At 37.7% G+C, this 25,000-nt stretch overlaps 1 protein-coding gene across 1 annotated transcript in view; it reads right to left on the bottom strand.

The window, feature by feature from the left end:
* The window catches only part of hipk2 (homeodomain interacting protein kinase 2), a 92,205-nt gene that overhangs the window by 15,819 nt on the left and 51,386 nt on the right, over positions 1-25,000 (bottom strand). The window contains 4 exon segments of the mRNA XM_084409997.1: positions 477-515; positions 517-570; positions 1,948-2,067; positions 6,074-6,197. Coding sequence (XP_084266123.1) covers positions 477-515; positions 517-570; positions 1,948-2,067; positions 6,074-6,197 — 337 coding nt within the window.

Here is a 25,000-nt window from a genome sequence, read left to right on the forward strand (position 1 = left end):
TGGATACATTACAGATTAAGCGTATCCAAGCATAAGCATGTTTCCATGAATTCATCTGAATTTGCTGTAAATTAGATCAGCCATTTTTATCTGATGAAGCGGGATGGAGTCGGTTCTTATGGGAAAATCCAAATTGAGGTTTGCGTCATTGTTGGCCTGGACCGTTCAGACATCTGACGACAGGCCGGTGATGATGCATGCTGATTTCAATAACTTGCAGAAAGCAAAAGGTCATAAGTCATGTGTCTTATCAATGAATAGCTCCCAGGGGTATAAGGTTCCCATGCACCATTGTGCTTTTGAGTCATGTCCTCAGTTACATAACATCGACGTTTTTCTGCGTAACAGAGGTGTGAGTATTACTGGAAACTCTCCACACAGAGTCTGAGACGTTTTTGAAGGTGAGGGAGGTTATTATTAGCCATGAGCCAGATTTCTGCTTCCGTTTTATGGTGTGAACAAAAGTTCTACGAAACTCCTACCTGTGCCATATCGTCCAGGCAGTTGAAGATGTACCTTGCGAGCCTCTTTAGATTTGATCCCCGTCTCTGTCTCATGGTCCTCAGGTGTCTGGAAGCACAAAAAGGAATGGCCTCCACTTAAAAAAAAAAAATCATCAAACACTGGAGAAGCACTTTCAACATCAGAAATAACCCCATTACTCTATCCAAAATTATTTTTTTACTCACCCTCTTGTTGTTCCAAACCTTTTATGACTTTCTTTCTACTGTGGAACGCAAAAGAAGATATTGAATAATTTTGTCCATACAAAGGAACAACATGGGGTAGTCGTGGCCTAACGGTTAGGCCAGTCGTGGTTTGGGGCAGTCATGGCCTAATGGTTAGAGAGTCACACTGGTAACCCAGTTGCGGGTTTGAGTCTCAATACCGGCAGGAAATGACTGAGCTTGGATGTGTTAAATGCAGAGAACAAATTCTGAGTATGGGTTACCATACTTGGCCTTTACATGTCACATTCACTTTTACTTTCATTCTTCAAAATACCTTCTTTTATGTTCTGCAGAAGGCACAAAGTCATACAGGTTTGGAACAACTTGAGGGTGAGTAAATTAAAAAATTTTGGGTGGACTGTCCCTGTAAAGATACGGAGGAACATCATGAAACACTTGAAAGAAAATAGGTAAAGTAAACATGTGACTCACAACATGGATAGAGATTTTGGAATTGGAATTTTAAATGAAACTCACAGCAAAGAAAAATCACAAATTAAATCTCTTTCATATCTCATTTGTTTCTCCTAGACACTAATGGAGAGCTGAAGTTGTCTGGTTCTTTTCATTTTCTCCTGAAAAGAGTCTCAACAAAGTGTTAAATTGTGCTCAGATTTGCAACGAAACATAACTGAGAACTCCATTAAGATTCCTGAACTATGAAAGATAAAACCTTATCTCTGGGAAGTACTTGACACTGAGTTAAGTATTTCTACAGTCCAAGACACAAGCACTGAGGGCCAAAAAGTTTAAGGAGGTATTGAGTTTTTCTAGTTTTATTGGATCCATATCATATATATGAAGGGTTAGGAATGCAACTTGTTCTGTAATATCAATGTTTTCCCATGTGAAGCTTTGAAAAGTTCACCAAAAGTTAATCTAAAGAGAAAACTATCGACTATGGGCAACTAGCCCATAAGCCCAGTAGGATGGGGAATGTGGAGGGAAACAGAGCATAAGGGGAAGGAAGAATGAAAGAGGGAAGAATGAGAACGGGGCGTTAAGCAGGATTTATCCCATGTTGCTCTGGTTGCCAAGTCGTCTCACACAAAACTCATTTAGCTCGCATTAGCCCCTTGGTCAGTTAACAGGGTGTAGTGGATGCCTCAGTTTAGAGAGTGAGGGAATGAAAGTGAAAAACATTGTTGCTGTATATATGCAAACCAAGTGAGAAAGATTAAGGAAGTGTGAACCGAAACAAGGTGAGGGAGTTTACCTTAAGTCTCCATAGAGGATAGGTGGAGTCGGGGTCTCTGTTGAAAAACCTGGTTGTTTTCGTCCCTGCACTTAACAGATACTCTGCTGGCAAGCCCTGTGTTTGAGAGATGTACCGGATCTGGTGGAAGACAAACACAGGCAATATGAGATTTGCAGCTTATGTTACACATTTGGTGCTGGATATTCACTGCTTTGATCCAGTTAAAGGGGAAGGAAAAGGGGAAAATTGACATTTTTACTATACATTTATTTCTTGTCCAATATAATGACTTTAGATTGTGGAAGTAAAATGGGTTGCAAACTACATTTCATGACAACTTTTAAAGAAAATGGCTGAAAATAATAATAATAATAATAATAATGAAATAAAAAATCATAAAAAGTATAGTAATTCTAATAAAACAATGATAAAATAAATAAATATAAATAATAATTTGATCAAAAACAGAAGACCTGGAGCATGAAATCAAAGTCTTTAAAACTTCAGTGCATATAGAATGGAACTCGGTCTACATAAAATTATATTTTACGTTAAACATTTATTTGTATATTTATATTATATATTTTGGATTAATTGGTTGTATTCATTTTATTATCATCATCAGGCCTTTTCTTTGAAAGATTATTTATCTTGTTAATTTTTATTCCATTATTAATTGTATTAGACATTTGTTATAATAATATTTATTATTATTACTTTTTTCAGGCCTTTTCTAAGACATACGATACAAGTCTTAAAGTACAGTAGCAAAAACAGTCTGTTTGATTGTAATGATTAGGGAGATGGTCATGAAAAATGAAATGATTCTGTTTTTGGTGCAAGAAACCTTGACTAACGCTCTAAGTGGACTTCTGGGAAATGCAACAGTGAGCTGCGTTAAAACAGACTGATGACATTTTGTCTGCTCGAAAACATATCAGTCACTTGGCTGCCGCGCTGATGACACAACTTCAACATTCCAGCATTAGAAGCCGAGTAAACAGCATCTGTGATGAATGCTGTCACCAAGAGACTGACTGACTTCCCCTGCCAAAACCTCTTTTTACAGGTCTACCCGGGTGGCACAATTACACAGAATGCCATTCACACACCTGAAAAGCGTAAATACAAGACCCTGGCAGCCGAAGAAATCCACAATAATAATCTCTTCCATGGCCCCTGCCAATCGGCTAATCTTGTGCCCTGAGAACGAGCTCATAGCTGCTCAAGGAACCTTGATCACTGTGTTTGGCTCATTTGCCGTCTAATGAAATAAGACCATTCACTTTTGGAGGATTCCTGCATGTGATTTCAAGCATCATTATTAGAAATGCCGCAAAGGTGCCGCAAAGGCTGAAAATAACTCTTCAAGCTTAGTTTTAGATGCAAATCAAAAGTAAACTGGGCAGCCGAGTTGTCCTTAACACAAATACTTTCCAAACACAAGACCTCATAAATGCAGCAAATGAGGGCTGAACTCTGTAGTATAAAGAAATGGTGGGAGACAAATCTGCAAAGTCCTTTGCTGTGTTTAAGAGCTTGTTAAAGACGTTTTTGGTTTGCTTAAAGCTAGAACATTGGCCCTGGGCTGTTCCATGAAGCCAGAATCATATATTTTTTTAAAGAAAATGCCTCACTTCAGAGCTCGGGATCTGGGCTAATTGGGCAGTTTGTGGCATGTGTCCAGAACTATGGAGTGGCCAGAGAGAGATGAAAGTCAGTGAGAAGACACACAGACACACACACACACACTTCGACACAAACACACAGCACTTCAGGAGAGCTGAGACAGCAGGGGCCCAGCCAACAGTCAGATTTGTTTTCTCTTTCTTAAGCACAAACTGTAATTGAGGGATGTTTTTGCAGCCATTTTCTGAGAAAGGAGATGGCTCTCTCAGCAGGGCCACACATACACACTATCTCACACACACAAAAAGCAAGACTCCTATGCTCCATCTCTCTAAATGAATATCATACAGGACATGTCATTTCATAACTCAGATTTTCGAAGTCATTTTCCAATTGGAACACATCATTCTTTAATAGTGTATCATTACTGACTATTGAATTTCTAAACAGAAATAGCCAAGGATGGATTATGGCCTGGGCCATTGGGAATTTTTATCAAACAGTCATGAATGAACTTTTTCATACAAGTCGACTTCACTGTTGAAATAGATTGACTATAAAGGTGTTTACAGTAATTGGGAATGACTATGGTGAATATTCCTCACAACTGCGACTTCATTTCTTATATTTGCAATGTAATTTCTCATTATTTAGACATTAAATCTTGCAGTTATAATGACTTCAAACCTACATCAACTAGATTTTTTGCCGCTATTTAACAAAGATGGAAATTTGAGAAGCTAAAGTTGTCATTTGTGGATTTTCCAGGTGTCTAGAAAAATTATGAAAAAAGGCAAAATTCAAAGTTACAATTACAAGACATAAGATATATATCTTTAGAGATATAGGGCCCTATTTTAACGATCTGAAACGCAAGTGTCAAAGCAACTTTGTGGGCGGATCTTGGGCGCTGTTGCTATTTTCCCGGCGGGATAAATGACTCTTGCGCCTGGCGCAAATCTAAAAGGGGTTGGTCTGAAGTAGCTTCATTCTTCATAGGTGTGGTTTGGGCGTAACGTGAAATAAACCAATCAGAGCGACATCTCACATTCCCTTTAAGAGCAGGCGCGCTTGTTCTAAAGCGGATTCCTATTATAACGGCGGATTTGCCAGGCGCACGACAGGAGCGGTTCAAGGCCGAGGAGACCGACGTTCCCGTCAGGGACGTTGGGGATGGAGAAACACACCCAAATTAACTTCGGTTAAACAGGCGTATGATAATTTGGGTAAATGTGTAAGCTAGATGTATGCTTTTATAATAAAATGTCTTTCTATCTATCTATCTATCTATTGTAATAATGTATGATTTGCAAAAATGATAACTGCTGCGTCTGTGTGTAGATGAGAGAATCAAAGTGTATGCGTGTTGTGCACACACTACATTGATTAAGGCCAAGCATGCGCCCTTAAAATAGCATATGAATAACATGTGCAACGCGCCACTGACTTTAAACAGTTTTTTTTCGGTTAGTGGCGCAATTGTTTTCTAAACCTGTAAAATAGCATGAGGGAACGTTTGCGCCGGAACACGCCTCCTCTTTGCGCTGAACCGCCCCCAGGAGCGCAAGTGTATTTCTTAGTTAACCGACGTGCGTCTGTGGAGGGAAAAGTCCGCTTTGCGCGGGTGCAAAATAGGAATGATACATGCGTCGGTGTACAAAGTCAATTGCGCTGGGTGCAAGATAGGGCCCATACACTTCTGTTCAAACGTGTGGGTCAGCAGGATGTTCTAGTCTCTTGTGCTCACTAAGGCTGCATTTATTTGATAAAAAAGAGCAAAAACTAATATTGTGAAATACTGTTACATTTTAAAATAACTTTTTCTATTTTAATATATTTTTAAATGCAATTTATTTCTGATATGGCAAAGCTGAATCTTCAGATTATTAATATTTTGTAACACGATCAGTGTCTTTAGTGTCACTTTTGATCGATTTAATGCATCCTTGCTAAATAAAAAGGTTACACTTTATTTCGGTAGTCCACTTTAGACATTCTACTAACTATAAGTAACTTTTCAACTACATGTCAACTAACTCTCATTAGAGTATTAGTAGGCTGTAGTAGACTGTCAGTAGACTGGTAGGTTATGGTTAGGTGTTAGGGTTCGGGTTCGGGTTAGGAGAACAATTCTTGTAGTTGCCAAGTTACAAGTCAGTAGAATGTCTGTTGGGGGACCAACAAAATAAAGTGTTAGCAGATATTAAGCACAGTCTACTAATATTCTAATGACAGTTAGTTGACATGTAGTTGAAAAGTTACTTATAGTTAGTAGAATGTCTAAAGTGGAATAATTGGTGTGCAGGGCATCAAGAGAATTTCTCCATAGAGGCTGGTGCCCCAGGTGTCCCAAACCATCCTTGGTAACAGCCAAATGGGAAAAGCCAGAGTTGAGTACAACAAATACCCTAAAATGTTCTAATGGTGGAAACTTCTGACTAGCTGAATTCCAGTGCATGTCTAAAACCTAGGCTATTCTGATGCATTAAAGAATTAGATTTAAACAATGTCTTACCTGGTCATACTCAGATGCTCCTGGGTACAGCGGCCAGCCTAGAAACAGCTCAGCGATGACACAACCCAGGGACCACATGTCTATAGCCTCACAGAAGGGCAGACCCAGGATGATCTCTGGAGCTCTGCAGACACACAGAAGTGGAGGATGAACTTCAACAACAGAGTCACAGCAGAATAAGTACAATTTTAAAATTCTGAACAGGGTTAATATAGTTCACTGAAAAAATATTGCTTTAAATAAAATAAATGGGAAAAAAAACGTACTAAAACTTTCCCCAAAATGAAAATATTTATCAAAAATATAATAGTATCTGAATGACACTGTTTCTTACTATATGTTATCCCAGTATACTGTACATTAAATGGCGACAGACAGACATAGATAGATATAGATAGACAGACATAGATAGATAGATAGATAGATAGATAGATAGATAGATAGATAGATAGATAGATAGATAGATAGATAGATAGATAGATAGATAGATAGAAATTTCAAACAATCTATTTGAGTGTACATTTATGAAGCAATTATTGTCTTCCAGCAGAGAGAGGGCCAGAGGGAAACATAGATGTTTTTGGCCCAAAACTAGTTCATGTGCAACCTGTTCCATTGAGCCCAAAGTTGGCGTTCATTATACCGCAGCCGTAAGACCTCATTGTACTCATTTAAGTTGACCGAGTTGAGTAATAAAGACAAACAGAATGCATTCTGTTGCCACGGACACAGCGGGAGGAGAGAGAAGGCATGTGATACGGCATTACTCTGGGTGCTGCTTGTGAATTATGATTAAAAGGAGGTCCACTCTTTTGGATAGAGGGATTGAAGATAAATAAATGCCAGAGAGAGAGACTTATTTCAGCAAGTCTTGAAGGTGAATGCAGCACGCACGCACACACACACACACACACAAATAATGGGCTGACGCCTCGTTTCAGAGCACAGTAAGCCGAGTAATATTTGTAAAGGCAACACATTGGAAGAACAGCTCATACCCAAGCAGCGTTATCGTTCACTAAAATTAAATCTTAGATAAAAATTAATTTAAAAATAAACTAATACAAGTGACAAAAAGCGCATACAATTTGATCTCTTTATTATCTCAAATGTTTCTTATAGAGAGCAATGTGATTAATTAAAGATTTTAGGGATACCTCAACATTAAAATGTTGTCTGACACAGGTAAGCTGATCATTATTTTGACGTTATGACTACTAACCAATACATGGCTGATATTAAAGTTCTATATTATTTGATTTAAATAAATAAAAAAATAAAACACAAATTGAAATCAACTGTTTTAAAGTGGATGTAGCCATGTAGGCATCACACATAATGAGTAGTAAGAAAGACAAATATTTATTTTGAGATTAACTAAAGATTGCATTGAACAGTTATTAAATGATAGGTGTTTGTAGATATCAATGTGATTCACAGATGCCGGCAAACAAAATAGAGGAAATGAGCATGCATAGTTAATCAAATATTGAAATATTTATCATATCTATCATATTTACCTATCATGTAAGTCTGTAATCAAAAGTCAATGGTTTCAATATGAACTCAAATGGTTCCAATCAAACAATGAATTCGACATTAATTCTGGTCCTTTACTTTTATATTTGGCCAACAATCTGTCATCTCATTTGTTTCTATTTCTATTTTCCTAGGGAAGTATGCGGAGGAGCACCCGAGACAAAACAGAAACAAAATACAACTCACGGGTGCCACAAGGGCAGGAAAAGACTCAGTTTGGCAGTTAAATCTCCTATTGGCTCTCACGTAAGGTATGTGGCGCAGGACATCACCCTTCTGGAGTGATGTCATGCCACCCAAGCCTCGTGCATGCTGGTCTGCTCGATGTCATTCAAATAAGCCACAGCGCTACCAGCTGAAAGTATCTCTGTGACACCGAGGACGCATTACGGCCGCCACGTATGCAAATGCATATCCCACTTCAATCTTTTCTCTCCCTTCTTCCAATGCCATATGCAAAACAGACCAGCAGCTGCTGATGCAGGACTTTCAGCGGGTGTGATAAACACAAACACGCGCAGCACTAAATATCGTCCTCATTCTCTTGCATATAAAACGTCTGCTTGTAATGCAAAAATCTGTGGTGGTGAGAAATTCACAACCCTGTTCCAGATCCGCACACATGGAAATATGAGATCCTATAGAAAGGCAGATGTGTTGCGGAGAGAGTGTTTGAGTTCATTTGTGGTACGTTTTGCATACCTAAAACCTGTCAGGTTGTGACCCTGCAGGTGTGCATTTTATTTGCATGCGTATCATTGTGCAGCTTACATGTATGCATGGGGTGACAGTATGCACACAAGTGCAAACATCCGATCCCAGGGTTGATATTTGCATGGCAGGCCCGATGCACCCATGCGGTGTCATTTCTTTTGCACGATGCCACTTAGGATAGTGCAAACAAGCACAGAAGCAAAATCTTTGCACCCGTCAGAACCACTGCAGTGTGCAAATAATCACTGGGTCCCTTGCATTGGGGTACATGATGTTGTGAATATGGGGTCAGGCAAAGGTTATCACACACAGTAAAAGAGTGCTTCTTCAGTTCCTTAATGAAGCATAATTCTTCTTCTGAAGTCCTAAACCACTCATACCCACATTTACATGGTCACTCAGTTGCTATTTGAGGCTCTGACATCATTCTGCGTGGGCATGTCAAAAAGCATCGATCACAGCTGACCTTCAATATGGACCACCACTTTCCAGGCCACAATTCTACATCTCCCAGTGCTATTATGCTTTGTACTTCTGTCACCGTTTAGGAAATTGTTATAATTAATTATTGTATTGTATATTGTATTGTATTACTATTTATAAAACGGTTATAATAACAATGCTCTTCAACCGTGACTTATTCACCATAAATCACATGCAATACAATATTCAATAACATACAAATCACTGAACACTTTATAAGGTACACCCGGAACTGCACGTTAACACAAATATCTAATCAGCCAATCACATGGCAGCAACCCACTGCATTTTTAACGCATTCTCATCCTAGGGCGTCATATACTGACGCTTCTGACATTTCGTCTACATCCAACGCACATGGATGTAGATCGACTACAAAATTATACTGGTGTTCAAGGACAAGCATTAAGCTGGTTCAGATCATACTTATCTGACTGCTACCATTTTGTCTATTTAAATGGAGAAAAATCTATAATAACTTCAGTAAACTATGGAGTGCCGCAGGGATCTGTGTTAGGCCCTCTATTATTCTCAATATATATGCTGCCACTTGGAAATATTATATGGAAACATGGAATTAGTTTCCATTGTTATGCTGATGACACCAAATATATATTTCATTACGGCCGGATGAAAACGCTAAATTATCCAAATTGACAGTGTGTGTTAAAGATATAAAAGATTGGATGACGTGTAATTTTCTTTTATTAAATCCAGACAAGACAGAGGTACTACTTATTGGTTCAAAAAACCGCCCACAAAACCTCTCACAATACAACTTTAACATAGTAGGATGTCCTGCTACTTTATCCTCTACAGTAAAAGACCTGGGTGTTATACTAGATTGCAACCTGTCTTTTGAAAATCATATTTCATATGTTACAAAAACAGCCTTTTTCCACCTTAGAAACATTGCTAAGCTACGTAATATGCTATCAGTTTCTGATGCAGAAAAGTTAGTTCATGCATTCATGACCTCGAGACTAGATTACTGTATTTATAATTACTATATTTAATTATTTAGCAGGATTACTGCTTTATTAGCTGGTTGTCCTGCATCCTCAACAAGCTACAGTTAGTCCAAAATGCAGCCGCTAGAGTTCTTACTAGATCAAGAAAATATGATCATATAACACAGATTTTAACATCACTATATTGGTTACCTATAAAGTCCCGTATTAATTACAAGGTATTGCTACTGACTTATAAAGCCCTAAACGGCTTAGCTCCAGTCTATTTAACGGATCTTCTATCGCCCTATAATCCATCGCGCTCTTTAAGATCACTAAATTCGAGGCTTTTGGTCATACCTAGGATATCCAGATCCACCAAAGGAGGGAGAGCATTTTCACATTTAGCTCCAAAACTCTGGAATAGCCTTCCTGATACTGTTCGTTGCTCAGACTCGCTCTCCCAGTTTAAAACTAGATTAAAGATGCATCTCTTCAGCCAGGCATTCATATAATATTTTAATCTTACAGTTAAATCCTGTCTCTAGGTCATAAGAGGAGAACTGGCCCCCGACTGAGCCTGGGTTCTCCCAAGGTTTTTCTTTTTTTTCCTTTAGGTCACCTGATGGAGTTTTAGGTCACCATTAGGTCACCTGATGGAGTTTTAGGACACCATTAGGTCACTTGATGGAGTTTTTCGGTTCCTTGCCACTGTTGCCTTTGGCTTGCTCAGTTGGGGATATTTTGGGGATATTTAATTTTATCAATCAATAAATTCCACTAGAAACAAACCTTGTTGTATTATTTTAATTTAATACTGTGAAGCTGCTTTGATACAATCTGTATTGTGAAAAGCGCTATACAAATATACTTGACTTGACTTGACATGGCACCCTTTAGCTTCAATATGACACGCACAGAGCTTTGTTCGGTTATGGTTAGGTTTAGGTCTGGGGTAGGGTTAGGGTTAGACCGCTAGGAGGCTCCTTCTGGCCCATATTTATCTGCGTCTCATATTGCGCTAAAGGGTGCGCAATGCTTGGATGTAGACGAAATGTCAAAAGCGTCAGTATATGACGCCTTGGGATGAGATCGGGCTGGCATTTTTGCATGTAGACATGATCAGGACAATCTGCTGAAGTTTAAACTGAGCATCAGAATGAGGAAGAAATGTGATTTAAGTGACTTTGATTGTGGAATGTTTGTTGGTGCCAGACGGATTGTTCTAGTATAGAGTATTTCAGAAACTGCTGATCTACTGGGATTTTCAAGCACAACCATTTCTAGGGTTTACAGAGAACGGTCTGAAAAATAGAAAATATCCAGTGAGCGGCGAAAAGGCCATTTTTTCATGCCGGAGTTCAGAGGAAAATGGCCAGACTAGTTCAAGCTGATAGTAATGCAACAGTAAATTCAAAAAACAACTCGTTACGACCGAAGTCTGCAGAAGAGCTCTTCTAAACGCGCAACGCGTCGAACCTTGAAGCAGATGGGCTATGCAGAAGACATGTGCCACTCCTGTTAGCTAAGAACAGGAAACTGAGGAAACAGAAAACTACAATTTGCACTTTCTCGCCAAAATTGGACAATAGAAGATTGGAAAAACGTTGCCTGGTCTGATGAGTCTCAATTTCTGCTGCGACATTCAGATGATAGGGTCAGAATTTGGCGTAAACAACTTGAAAGAATGAATTCATCCTGCCGTGTATCCTGATCCTCTGGGTGCCCGCTGATTGGCTGCTCTCCCTCGGAATCAATTTTAATATTTATGTCCTGTCCTCACATCGCACTAAAGCAGAGGAGGCCAGAAGTTCCCGCCGTGCCATTTTAATAAACATTGTGTGAGGTGGGCTCACCGAGGGAAACATAGACATCTATCGTGCACCTGAGGCTGGAGGCGAGGGAAAGAGTGATGGAGCGAGGGGGCGAAAAGGGAAATAAGATTCGGTGTGACAGAAAGAGAGGAACAGACAAAGAGTGAGAGAGAGCAAAAGGGAGGTAAACGACGGAGACAAAAACAAACAGCCCAGGCATGTAAGAACAAGAGAATGAGGGAGGCAAGGGGAGATGTTTAGATTTCCATCTCCACAGAGTCAGACTGTGGGGTCATCTCTCCACAGCGCTTCGACAACTTACTAAAACAACCTTGGAAATAGTCCTCCCTTTTATTGTGCTCGTATTGTGGGAGTGCTCTTTCATTTCAAGGCCCTGTGAACCTCTCCCTCTCCCTTCAAAATGCAGAGGAAATCGCTGACGACGCTGTCACTCTCTCCACTCCCTTTCTTCCGTCATTAGCATTCCCAAGACAGAAAGTGTAGAATGAGGGAGAGTGAGAGGGAAAAAAAGCGAACTGATGACCTCTTCTCTTTATATTCACTGTTATAGACACCTTCGTGAGAACTCACTATCACCTCATGCGACATGGCAAAAAAAGGAATTCATTTTGAAACTTTTATGCAATGAGACAAAAACTTTAGATTCTTATTTTACCCATGTTGTGAATGTGAATCGCAAAAATAATGGCAGAACATCTTTTTGTGAACATGCACTCACTGCAAGTTATCCAAAAAGTGGCTATTGAATCAACATCTTAACGGGTTAGTTCACCCAAAAATGAAAATTATCCCATAATTTTCTCACCCTTAAGCCATCCTAGGTGTTTATGTCTTTCTTCTTTCAGCCAAACACAATCAGAGTTATATTAAAAAATATCCTGGCTCTTCCAAGCTTTATAATGGGAGTGAATAGAGTAGTTTTTGAAGCTCCAAAAAGTGCATCCATCCATCCATCCGTCATAAAAGTAATCTGTACGGCTCCAGGGGGTTTATAAAGGCCTTCTGAACCGAAGCGATGCGTTTTTTGTAAGAAAAAATCCATATTTATAACTTTATAAACTATAATCACGCGAGTCTAGGTCCGATGGAAGAGTGACCTCTGACCTGACGAATGACATATTGACGAACGCAGAAGCGCAGAGGATAGAGCAAAACAAAACACCGGTCACGAATTAGAAGTCTAAAATTAGAACTTTTAAAGAGAAATGTCAGAGGAGCTTGAGTTTGTTGCCAAGTCCTATGTGTTTGAACCACGAGAGGCGTCTACTCTCACCTACATCCTACGTCACACATTGGGTCAGAGATCACTCTTCCGCCGGAAATAGACTCACGTACAGCCGTGAACTTTATACGTTTTTATTACATGGCTTGGTTGAATTCTAATGTAGAATGCGGTCTGTTATTTCTTGATAACAGACCTTTGCTAAGTATAACACACCGTTGCCATGAAAAACAGAGCGTTGCTATGGACGCAGGATTCTGACCGTAGAGACGGAACGGACTATTTTCTTTAGCGGAAGCAATACAATCGTTTTTAAATCAATAAACTCCTTTTTAAATCAATATTTTGTGTCAAATTATTGATTTATTTGGTAGGTAGCCATGTAATAAGCGGGATAATGTAGAGCGAGGCGGTTGTTACAGCGAATACAACCCCTTCAGGCTGATTCAAGACTGCTATAACAACCGCCTCGCTCTACATTATCCCTTGCATAAAGTTATATGGATAATTTTCTTACAATAACACATTGCTTTGTTTCAGAATTCATTATATATACAGTAGTTACCAAAATGTTTTCAGTTGTATGTGATTTTTCAAAAAAACAAACAAAAAACATCAAAATGAATCAAACTAGTGATTAAAATACCCATTATGTCAAGTCAAAGTTTATTGTTGTATGTTCAAGTACAATTAAATTCTAACTTGAATGCTTATTTACAAACTAGAGACAAAGCAATATACAATGCTACTAAATGCAAAATATCAAAAATAACTAAAAACTATACATAAAAATAATAATGTCTATAATAATATATGTGCATTGTTATAGAACAAGATTTAGAAGAATAACCACCCCTCCCAAACCACATTCACACATGCCACTTAACCACAATCTATCAGTACATATTTGTATAATCGACAACTTCCTTTGCGTGCCAGTCAGGTACAGGAAAAGACATCGAGTTGCAGAGAGCCGAATTGTGGCCCATAGATCACTCAGGCGTCCTAGAGTCCCACTGAACAAACAAAGAGAGGTTGTGCAGTGGCGTCACAGGTTTGTAATCCTCACACTCCCTCACATCTCAGGCTCCTACAGCATTTCCACCATAGACTGTTAATTACAGACATGCCACCACCCCAGACAGAGAGAGAGAGAGACAGCGAGAGTGATGACACTCTTACACAACTGACCTTCTGACAAACACACATAAGCATCAAGTGGCCAAAATGCAGTCTACCTCAGATGGTCCATGTACGATTGTGGATTATGAGTGATAATGTGTGCATATGAATGGGTGCAAGGGTACTGAAACATCCAAATGACAGGAGATACTAAACAGTTTTTCTATTTATTTAAAAAAAACATTTATTAGATTTAATTTATTATATTAAGTTTAAACTGTCACAACAATAATTGAATCTTTGATGACTGAATAAGTGCAAATCACCTTTATTCCACAAGGTGGCGGTGTCTGATACAGAATGATGAAGTGATGTTTCACTCATAATTACCGCAGGCAGAAAACAAAAGAATAGGAAGTATCATCAGCAAAACTTGAAATGGCTCAGTGATTTTCTGCAGAGCAAGTCCTGAACGCAATCAAATATTGGTGTCACTTTCACATGATGGTGGATCTGGTGAAGATGCTGTCAGAGATCAAAATATTGATTTTGAAGATGTTGAAAATTATAGTTTTGAGAATATGAGCCAGATGCTGAATGTACTGGAAAATGAGCTCTGATGAGGACAGTGATGATGGTATAAAACATCTGCTCAAACTGAACCCTTCCAAGCTCCAAAAGGTAATATTATGCTTTATTTTATTCTTCTGTAATTGTTACTCTAATATCAGGAGAGTTTTATATAATCGCGACAGGTAGAGACTCATCCGTGTTAGATATAGATCCGGGTCGTCAAAAACCATAATATGTCATAATGATTGGCGAAACATTCATGCATTTAAGGGTTAAATATACTGTGTGGAAAACAATCATGCCAATAACACATTTTGCGTCCCACCTGAGTGACCCCAGCCCTTCTGTAAGAGCCCGCAGGGTGCTGCATCAGTCATGAGCCCTCAACTCTAGCTCCCTCTCTTTTCTCTCTTCCGCCCACTGTCTGTCTCATTCCCTTTCTCTCTCTTTCGCCTCAGCAATCTCTTAAGCAGCCTGTGTAAGTATGTGGGTCACGTCAAGAGCTTTCTGCACGAGGAAAAGGTCCACAAAATGAGTGTCCTAACGGACGCTCTCGCATTTGCAGTCGGGCCCCGAGTGGAATGCACTACAAGTGGAACTCTCTTCCCACAACTTTCTCAGACACACACCCATGATTAAAACATTTTATCACCAGAATAAATGATTCTGTCTTGGTGTCTCTGTGTGCATGTACTCTGGAACAATTTAAATCGAGCAATAGTGTCAGTAGTTGATGGGACTTCTAGCATTATTGCAACACAAATATGACATGCAATTTTTTTTGTGTGTTGTACTGTGCTATAGCTCAAACTAATAGTCAAACAATGTATGGACTTTTCAATGATAGACAGCAGGGTGGCCAATATTATACTGACATATGCACAAAATTGGTAAAATGAACAGGACTCACTAAATATACTGAAATATCAGCTTATTTTTGGCCATTTATATGGCTGATTAAAAAAAATAGTCTTCTTCAAAATGTATAAAATAAGCAATATATATTAATTTGAAGCTAAAATAAACTTAAATAAAGCTGTTGAAAAGGTTTTTGAAAGAAATACTTTTATTCAGCAAGCACATATTAAAAGTGACAGCAAACACATTTATAATGTTACTGTTCTTTTGAAACTTCTGTTTCCACAAAATGGAATTTATTTAGTTTTCAACATTAATAATAATGAGTAATGTTTCTTGAGCAGCAAATCAGCATATTAGGATGATTTTTGAAGGATCATGTGACACTAAAGACTGGAGTAATGACGCTGAAAATTCAGTTTTGCCATCAAAGGAATAAATTACATTTTAAAATAGAAAATGGAAATCGGGTTATTTTAAATGGAAATAATATTTCACAATATTACTATTGGATCAAACAAATGCAGCCTTGGTGAACACGAGAGGCATTTAAAAAATGAATAATCATGATTAGCTAAGGATAATCCATATTAAATCACATTATACATTTCAATGTAATGATAGCAAATCAGCCGTTATATTGGCCAATAATTATACTGGTCATTGGCAAGCATACTCTAGATATTTGCAACAGCCATTAAAAAAATCCACATTATCCTGTCTAAAAACTGTTGAAAACAGAAAATGTTCATTCACAAGGCTGTTTGTAAATTTGAAAGGGGAAAAAATAAATACGGTGGAGATAATTCTGATGATCAGCCAAACGGTATGATTATTATCAGCCAAAAAGGGCCAAATATAGGCCAATAAATCAGCCAATCTGTCTATCACAAAGCCCTTCTGCTCTACGGCTGCAGTTCTGAGCCCACACGCCACACTCTCCGTCTCAGCACACTGCCTCTGGGAAACACAAGGCTGTCATTCCTCTCTTTTCGCTTCTGAGACAAAGAGAAGGAGAGACGCTCACCTACGCTGACCAGATAAATCAGTAATGTGCCACCCCCTTCCATCACACCTCCATCTGTCTCTTATCTGTCTTCCACCTCCTCTACGGTCCAGCAGTCCAGCACACCTCCACACGTATAATAATCAGATTGTGCAGGACTGATATTGTGCGTTCAAGCTGTGCTTTCTGAACAGGTGGCGGCTGATGTCCTGTGTCTATGCTGGAATCCATAATTAACATATTATCCATCCTACAGTATGCAAAATCAGGAATCGTGCATCTCAAATCACAACATGTTAAAACCAGTTTATTTTTGTACATAAAAAGAAACATGGCAGAGAATGCAAGGCCAAACCCACACTTGTTTTTTTTCATTCATGAACCCCCAATTCATTTTGAGGTAATTAATTTAGCTATATGCTAAAGATACACTACCCTTTAAAAGTTTAGGGTGGTTTTATTTTCAAGAAATTAATACATTTATTCAACAAGAATGTATTAAATTGATCAAAAAGTATCAGTATGACTTTCACACTGTTACAAAATATTTATATTGCAAATAAATGCTGTTCTTTTGAACTTGCTCTTCATAAAAAAAATAAATAAAAAAAAAAAGTGTCACGGTTTCCACCAAAGTATTAAACTGTTTTTAACATTGGTAATGATAAGAAATGTTTCTTGAGCATCAAATCAGCATATTAGAATGATTGCTGAAAATTCAGCTTTGCCATCACAGGAATACATTTTAAAATCTTTGACAATTTTTAAAATGAAAACATAAAAAAGCATAAGAGCTTATCCGAGCCCAAACTTTTGAATGGTAGTGTACATGTGCAACTTTTTAAATAATATAATTCTGACATGTTTTGAATTAAGCATTAGTCCCAACTATGCACTAACTATGCACTCAAAAGTACACATTTAACAATCACTAGTGAAGTACATACTTTTAGAGCATTATAACAGTATGCAATTTGTAAATCTAAGCCATGTGTGTGTTGGGATTGGAGACAGGTGTCAGCATACAGTAGAGAGCAAACACAACAGAGTCGTTTCTCCTTTAGCCTCTGCGTCAGAGAGAAAATTCTGCTCTCTCCGTGAAGACAGAGACCAGGAGAGACAGACAGGCAGTAGCCGGGTATGAAAGAGAGAGAGAGAGAGAGAGACAGGTTGTGTGTTTGCATGTATTGTGCTCCTCAGGACTGAGCACTTAATCTGCCTGCAGATACGTTACACCACAAACGGCCAAACGCAATTAGCCACACTGCATTCTTCTGCCTTCACACAAACACAATATCTCACGCTATCTCTCTCCCCCTCTCCCTCACACACACGGGGGTGATAAGAGGCGCTGTAATTAATAATAAAAATGGAAAGGGAGATCGTGCTGTCATAAAGAAAATGTGTAAAAGGGACCAGAACGCTAGAGTTCAAAACACACACGCTAGCATTGGGTTCATTTGAAAGATTTGAGAGCATTCATTTAGTTTTATAGTAAAATACATAAATACAAATAAATGACATTGTTTACTATCTTCATACACATTCTTACTGTGCATGATTAATCAGTGCATGTTATGCATGTCAGCGCAAATCCCCTCAACTACCTGCTAGTATTCTGGTATGTGATGGCCACTTATCATACACATAACTGTCAAAAGTTTGGAAACATTACAATTGTATATTATTATTATTATTATTATTATTATTATGTAAGTCTCTCATGTTCACCAAGACTGCATTTATTTAAACAAAAATACAGTAAAAACAGTAATATTGCAAAATAATATTACAAATAAAAAAAAACTGTTTTCTATTTGAATATATTTTAAAATGTAATTTATTCCTGTGATGCAAAGCTGAATTTTCAGCATTATTACTCCAGTCTTCAGTGTCACATGATCCTTCAGAAATCATTCTAATATGCTGATTTGGAGCTCAGGTAACATTTCTTTTATCAACAATTATCAATGTTGAAAACAGCTGTGCTGCTTCATATTTTTATACATTCATAAAACATTTTGAATATTTTTCAGACCAAAATCATTAAAAAAGGAAGCAGTTGAAAAGAATGATTTGTTCATCAAATCAAACACGTCACGCACGTATATATACAATACTGTTACAATACATCTCTGACCTTGTGTCTTTCGCACATGCTGAAAAGAACAGAGGGGGATCTCTTCATTAACTCTTACTCTGACAGGTGATTAACTTCACCCCACACAACCCGCCGTGACCCCTCCATAACAATACCTCATTGTTTCATTCTTCAATACCAAGAACTAAATTACTCTTTTTCGTTTTCATTGTCTAACCTCAATTAAAATAGGAGGTGTAATCTGCCTTTGTAATTTGGCTGAGGGCGCAATTGTTCGGTGGAAAACTTGATATTAAATCACCTCTGGGCATTGACATGTGGTTGATAAGGTGTTTAGAGTGTATTTATAATTGCTACGGTGTTCTGATTGGCTGCCAGGGTGTTGTACACAGAAATGTAAGACATATTGAGGAATAATAAATAAATATAAAAAATAGTGATGCCTTAGCAAACATCATTTATAAAAGAATTCTGTAGCAAATGATGGTGAGGTCCTTTGTATTGATGGCAAGATAAAAAGATTTATTCAAGCTGAATGCATACATGGAGAGGATTGTTTGGACTGCAATAGACGGTAAGCACTGTTCAGGGTCAGATACACTGAGGCTGCAGATGCATTATCCTGATTACACACAGCTGAGAGAGAGAGAGAGAGAGAGAGAGAGAGAGAGAGAGAGAGAGAGAGAGAGAGAGAGAGAGAGAGAGAGAGAGAGAGAGAGAGAATATTAATGTGTACGCACACAATGCATTTGCACATCTGTCTCTTTGGGGATAAAGCCAAGATCCATCAGGTCACCTCACATGTACGTGCACACACACACACTAAAAAACCATATACACAAAGTGAAATGTTTACAGCAGAGAGGATGTCTGGCTAACACATGACCGCACAGGCTGACACATGAGACATTTTAGGTTGGGAACAACTGAGAATTTAGAAATTGACCATTGTCTAAACTCCACCCACTTACTGCTGCTAACTCAAACAAGCAACACAACATTAATATGAACTTCGATTGAGCGTTTCTTTGATTTTTAGTCAAATGTGAATGTGTTTTGGATATTATTACTATGTGTGCTGCTATTGATTGTGACATTGCAAAGCAATTTTAATCTACCATTTTCTTTGAAGAAGTTAATATATTTTTAAATGTCATTTATTTCTGTGATTTTCAGCATCATTACTCCAGTCTTCAGTGACATGATCCTTCAGAAATTATTCTAATTTGCCGATTTGGTGCTATTTTTTTTATATATATAAATTACTCAATCATTAATAATGGTCTCTTTTATCATCAGTGTTAAAAAACTGCTTAATATTTTTGCTGCTTAATATTTGAGTGAAAATCATGATACAATTTTTTCAGGATTCTTTGATTGATCGAACATTCAAAAGAACAGCATTTTTTAAAACTAGATTAGAACACTTAATTTGAAAGCTATTACAAGTAATAAAATATATGGTGTTAACATTTCTAAAAAAAAAGTATCATGATTTAAACTTTACTATCAACATTACAATGACAATGCAGTGCATAAACTAACGTTACATTAACACCAAATTACCTTGGAGTAAATGTGTTTTCGTTCATTTGGTATACTTGGGAATGAGGCCTGACACAGTTTAAAGAGGTGGTATAATGCCCTTTTCACAAGATGTAAAATAAATCTCTGATGTCCCCAGAGTGTGCATGTGAAGTTTTAGCTCAAAATACCCCACGGATATGTTAAAATTGTCACTTTTTGAGGGTGAGAAAAAAAAGCACAGTTTTTGTGTCTGTCCCTTTAAATGCAAATGAGCTGCTGCTCCCGGCACAGAGGGCGGATCTTCAACAGCTTGTGTCCTTTTACCTCACACAGACATGCACTGAAAATTTCAAAAACGTTTAGCCTTTAATGTTCAAACCGTGTCAGACAATGATGGAGAGACTCAAGAAGAAGTGACAACATGTACATTTCGGGATGGTTAGCTGATGAAGTCATGTAGCTGATGTGGAGTTAACTATCTTCTAGTCATTGATTAGCATATTCTGTCATGATAATCTATAAATTCCCGGGGGCGGGGTTCATGTACATTTTAGGGTTCATGATGTCACTAACCCGCTATATATATACTTATATATATTACTACTTATAGTGAACAACAATTGCTAAGGTAGGTTAGTAGTATATTTAAGGCAGGGCTTAGTTAAAGCTCCCTTTCAATTCATGAAGGTTAATTTGCATTGTCATTGGCTAACCCTACAGGAATGAGAACTCATCTATACACATTTTTCTGATTGACTGTGATTTGTGATTAGGACACAGCCTGACACACACAGTTCAGACACTGCTGTGTGTGTGTGTGGGTCAGGCATTCATGTAACGTGACTGGCTTTTGCACTCACACACTCTCAGAAAAAAAGGTACAAAAGCTGTCACTGTGGCGGTACCTTTACAAAAGGTACGCCTTTGTACCTAAAGAGTGCATATAAGTCCCTCAAAGGTACATATTGGTACCAATCGTGTACATATTAGTACCTAAATGGTACATATTAGAACCCTTTTGAAGGGTACTGTCCCAGTGACAGCTTTTGTACCTTTTTTTCTGAGAGTGCACTCCAGGGCACTTAACACCTGGACAGATTAGTTTATCAGGTAAACATTGGAGAAAAATTACAGAATAAAGCATCAAATATCACTCTAATGTCACTGATAACGGTATCAAACCGTCCTTGAGCAAGTAATAAAAAAACAGACACGTTCGACCCGCTCTGGGAACGACGACTATAAAGAAAAGGCATTAAAACAGTGACAAATCACCCATCATTCTAAACAAGGGCCCTGTGTAGGCAATCTCATAGCTATGACGTGATACAGGCAGGCATGTGACAGCTCTAATTTAGAGATTTGTGGAGAGAACAAACCAGGTGTCACTTCTGTACGGATACACCTCTACGGCCTGGGGGGAATGATCAGTCTCGCGGACAAAACAAATACCAAAGGCTCAGGGAGTGCGGCCTCTCTGGGTCGACAGCGCGAGGTTGGCGCTGCCATGGAAGTCGGTTGGCGTGTGTTGAAAGCAACCGTTGCACCAGCTGTGTCCACAGAGGAGCGTAACCCATCGTTTTCAAATACATTGGACAAAGAGGACTCTGTTTACTAGAATAAACTTACAAACACAACAGCGTTGAGTAGTTAATACAAATGGATTAAATAACGGAAGCGAACACTCTCCAACGGCAACTAATAATAGAAAATATTATATTAAAATACAAAAATATCAGATTTTCTATTTTCATCAAAATTACTATTCTATGGTAAAACAATATAAATAAATACAAAATGAAATAATTTTTTTTTTTTATATAAATATAAAATATAATGTTTTTCAATATAAAAAATCATACTGCGCTGAGTAAAGCAAATGGAATCATTGTAATTGGATGTATATGCATAAACAATCTATTTTGCAGGCATTGTATCCCTATAGTGATTGTCATGACATGCAGGTCTTTAAAAAATGTAAAAGGTCTTGAAAAAGATATCAAAATGATCAAATTGCAGCCGTACAGTTAGAATTTTCTTTTATGAGATAAAACAAAAGCCAGTGTGAGAGTTAAAACGACATCTCAATGCAAAGAACCCTATCTTACATTTGTTACTTCTCATATCAGCATACATACTGATAATAAACAATCAGATAACAGGATGGGGTCTGAGAGGATAAGAGATGACTTATGGTATTTCCAGGTGTTCTAGTAGGAACAAGGCTGTGACGTCTTATCTAAACATGCTAAAAGAGTCCAGCCAGGTCAGGGCAACACCCCAAACCCAAACACTAATCTTGAGAGCTGTGACATAGCGAGACAAACTTAATAACAGTGAGCCGTGCTCTGAGTCTGAACTATCCCCAGAGATTCCTGAGAGCTTCGTTGCAATACACGGCGCAACTCCGCACATCTGACACGAGATTTGAGGAAAACTGAGACAACGGCAGGTGGTGCAGACAGAAGAGTAATCAAGCAGAGAGATGGATAGAAAGAATGAGCCTTGCAAGAATGAGGAGCCCATTAATAGATGAATAAAAATATAATTAATAATAAATAATATACACTGTTAAAAAAAAGTTGATGACTGAAATTAAGTACAGTCAACTTGGATGTTTAAGTAATTTCAACTTAAATTAGATGACTTAAAAATGTAACTGACTTGAATTTGAGTTTTGTATGACTTATGATGAGTTAAAGCAATGTAAAACATATGCTGTCATAACTTGTTTACAGTGTGTGTGTGTGTGTGTGTATATACATAAACAAATATAAAATATATGACATAATTAATGTTTATTATACATAGTATATTTCTATATTACAACAGTATATATAACCAAAATATATTAATATATAAAAAATAAAATAACAAAAATATATTAAAATATTAAATTATGTTAAATATATAAAATATTACATTATTTAATGAATTATTACATATGATTGCTGGAGTTGCTAATATAAACACTTGAGATTCTAATATTGTATTATTATTACTGTAATGTACAATAAAATAATACATTAAATAAAGAATAATAATGTAAAAATATATAATAAATAATAATAAAAAGACTTGAGAATCCGATCCCACCCCTAGATTCATCCGTTTGGTCTGTCGTTTTAAAACGGACATTGATCTGCTGTGTGCGAGTCATAAGGTGAGCTATTTTTAACTTGACACAGCATCTTAAAACTGTGCCGCACATGGCACGAGGTGCAGCAAATCCATCTGCCGCATGCATACAATGACCAACAGATACAAAAAAAGTGTGTGAACGACCCCTTTACCCGTTACATAATTACATAAGCCAGCACTTATGAAGGAACGAGAGACCGAGAGAGGAGAGACTAGACAGAGAAAGAGAAATTGAGGGAATATGGGCAAAAAAAAGAAAAAAAAAAAGAAGAAGAAGAACAGGGTGGTGGACGAGGGCACCCTGGTCAAGAGACAGGAAATGAGTTGGTTTGTCTCAGACCCCAGGACAGAGATGGGTGCCAAGAGCACAGCTGCTTTTCCTCTCTGCCCTCATCTCTCTCTCTCTCTTCTCTATGATCCTTTCCCAGCTGCCAGCTGTAGTCTAGCTTAGTCATGGACAATATAATAAAAACACTGATGGATCGGGTGAGTTTTCTTTCCCTCTTTATGAAGTTATGATTATCATATTACCCTTATTACTGAAAGTCTCATGATAGCTCAAAACATGCACATTAATGCATGAGCTTGAGTCTAAACCAATAGAAGATGGAGGCCACACATGCTGACAACTTGCCTCTGCCTCTTTCATAAATCATGTCATGCTGTATGTGCTGAGAAAATGCTATTGCATGAGTTAGTTTTACTGTGGGGCATGAGTGCGTTCAAGTCAACGGTTTGCATTTTATATGACATTTATGTTCGTGGCAGATGGTTTCCTATCAAAGCAACTGCTACAAGTCCTTGAGGAAGACTGTGCCAATATTGTGTCTGTGACAATTGCTCAAGCAGTACAGATGTTCTGTATTAGTGTTTTACTTAAACAAGTAGTTTTGTTATTTATTTAGCACGAAAATTAATGCATAACGTAAACTTCAAAGTGATAAAATGAACTGCTGCTGTTAGCAAACATCGCAGAATAGCACCAGAAACGCCGAAAGCGTTCAAAGACAGCGCTCAACACGCAGCATTCATTCAACAGTTTTTTATGCATTAAATAATGCATAAAAGCCAGATTTCTTTTGTAATGGGTTTGCATGATGTACAAAATGAGTTTATTCAAATCAAAATTTTAAATATTGATCATTTTCTATAATTGTTTTTACATTTTAACAACAAAAAAGAAGTCAATTTGCAGTTTCAGCCTATTAAATGTTAAAAAAAAGATAGTTTTAAGATTTGATATTTTAAAATGAAGACATGCATTTACTCTGCAAGGATGTATAATAAAAGACAGTAAAGACATTTACATTTTTACAAAAGACGTTTTTTAACTGTCTATTCCTCAAAGAATCCTGAAAAAAACATCACAGATTCCACAAAAACATTAAACAGCACAACTGTGTTATATAATAATAAGAATAAATGTCACAACATTACTGTTTTTACTGTATTTTTTACCTTGAAGTGACTTCTTTCGGAAACATTAAAAAGCCTACTGACCTAAAAAAAAGTAGGCTACAGGATAAAAAAATACAAATAAAAATAAAAAATCACGAAAATTCCCCCCATTTTGAAATGCAGGTGGTTGGACTATTATAACTAAGGTTGGGTACCGAAACCAGGCACCGATATAGAACCGGTACCTAAGTAACCGGTATGTAACCGGACCGAATCAAAACGCAGATTTCGGTGCCTCATTTCGGTGTCACTTAAATGCCTCAGCTCGTCAGCTGTCGGTTGAAATATTTGCCATCTGGTTCTCCAAAACGAACGTAAGAAGCATCATCACCACATGTGATCGCTAGTTAACCATTGATTGATCACACTGATTAGAACGTTCAGATCGCGTGTTCATC

The sequence above is a fragment of the Rutilus rutilus genome, assembly GCF_951802725.1.
Source record: "Rutilus rutilus genome assembly, chromosome: 5".
Lineage (NCBI taxonomy): Eukaryota > Metazoa > Chordata > Actinopteri > Cypriniformes > Leuciscidae > Rutilus > Rutilus rutilus.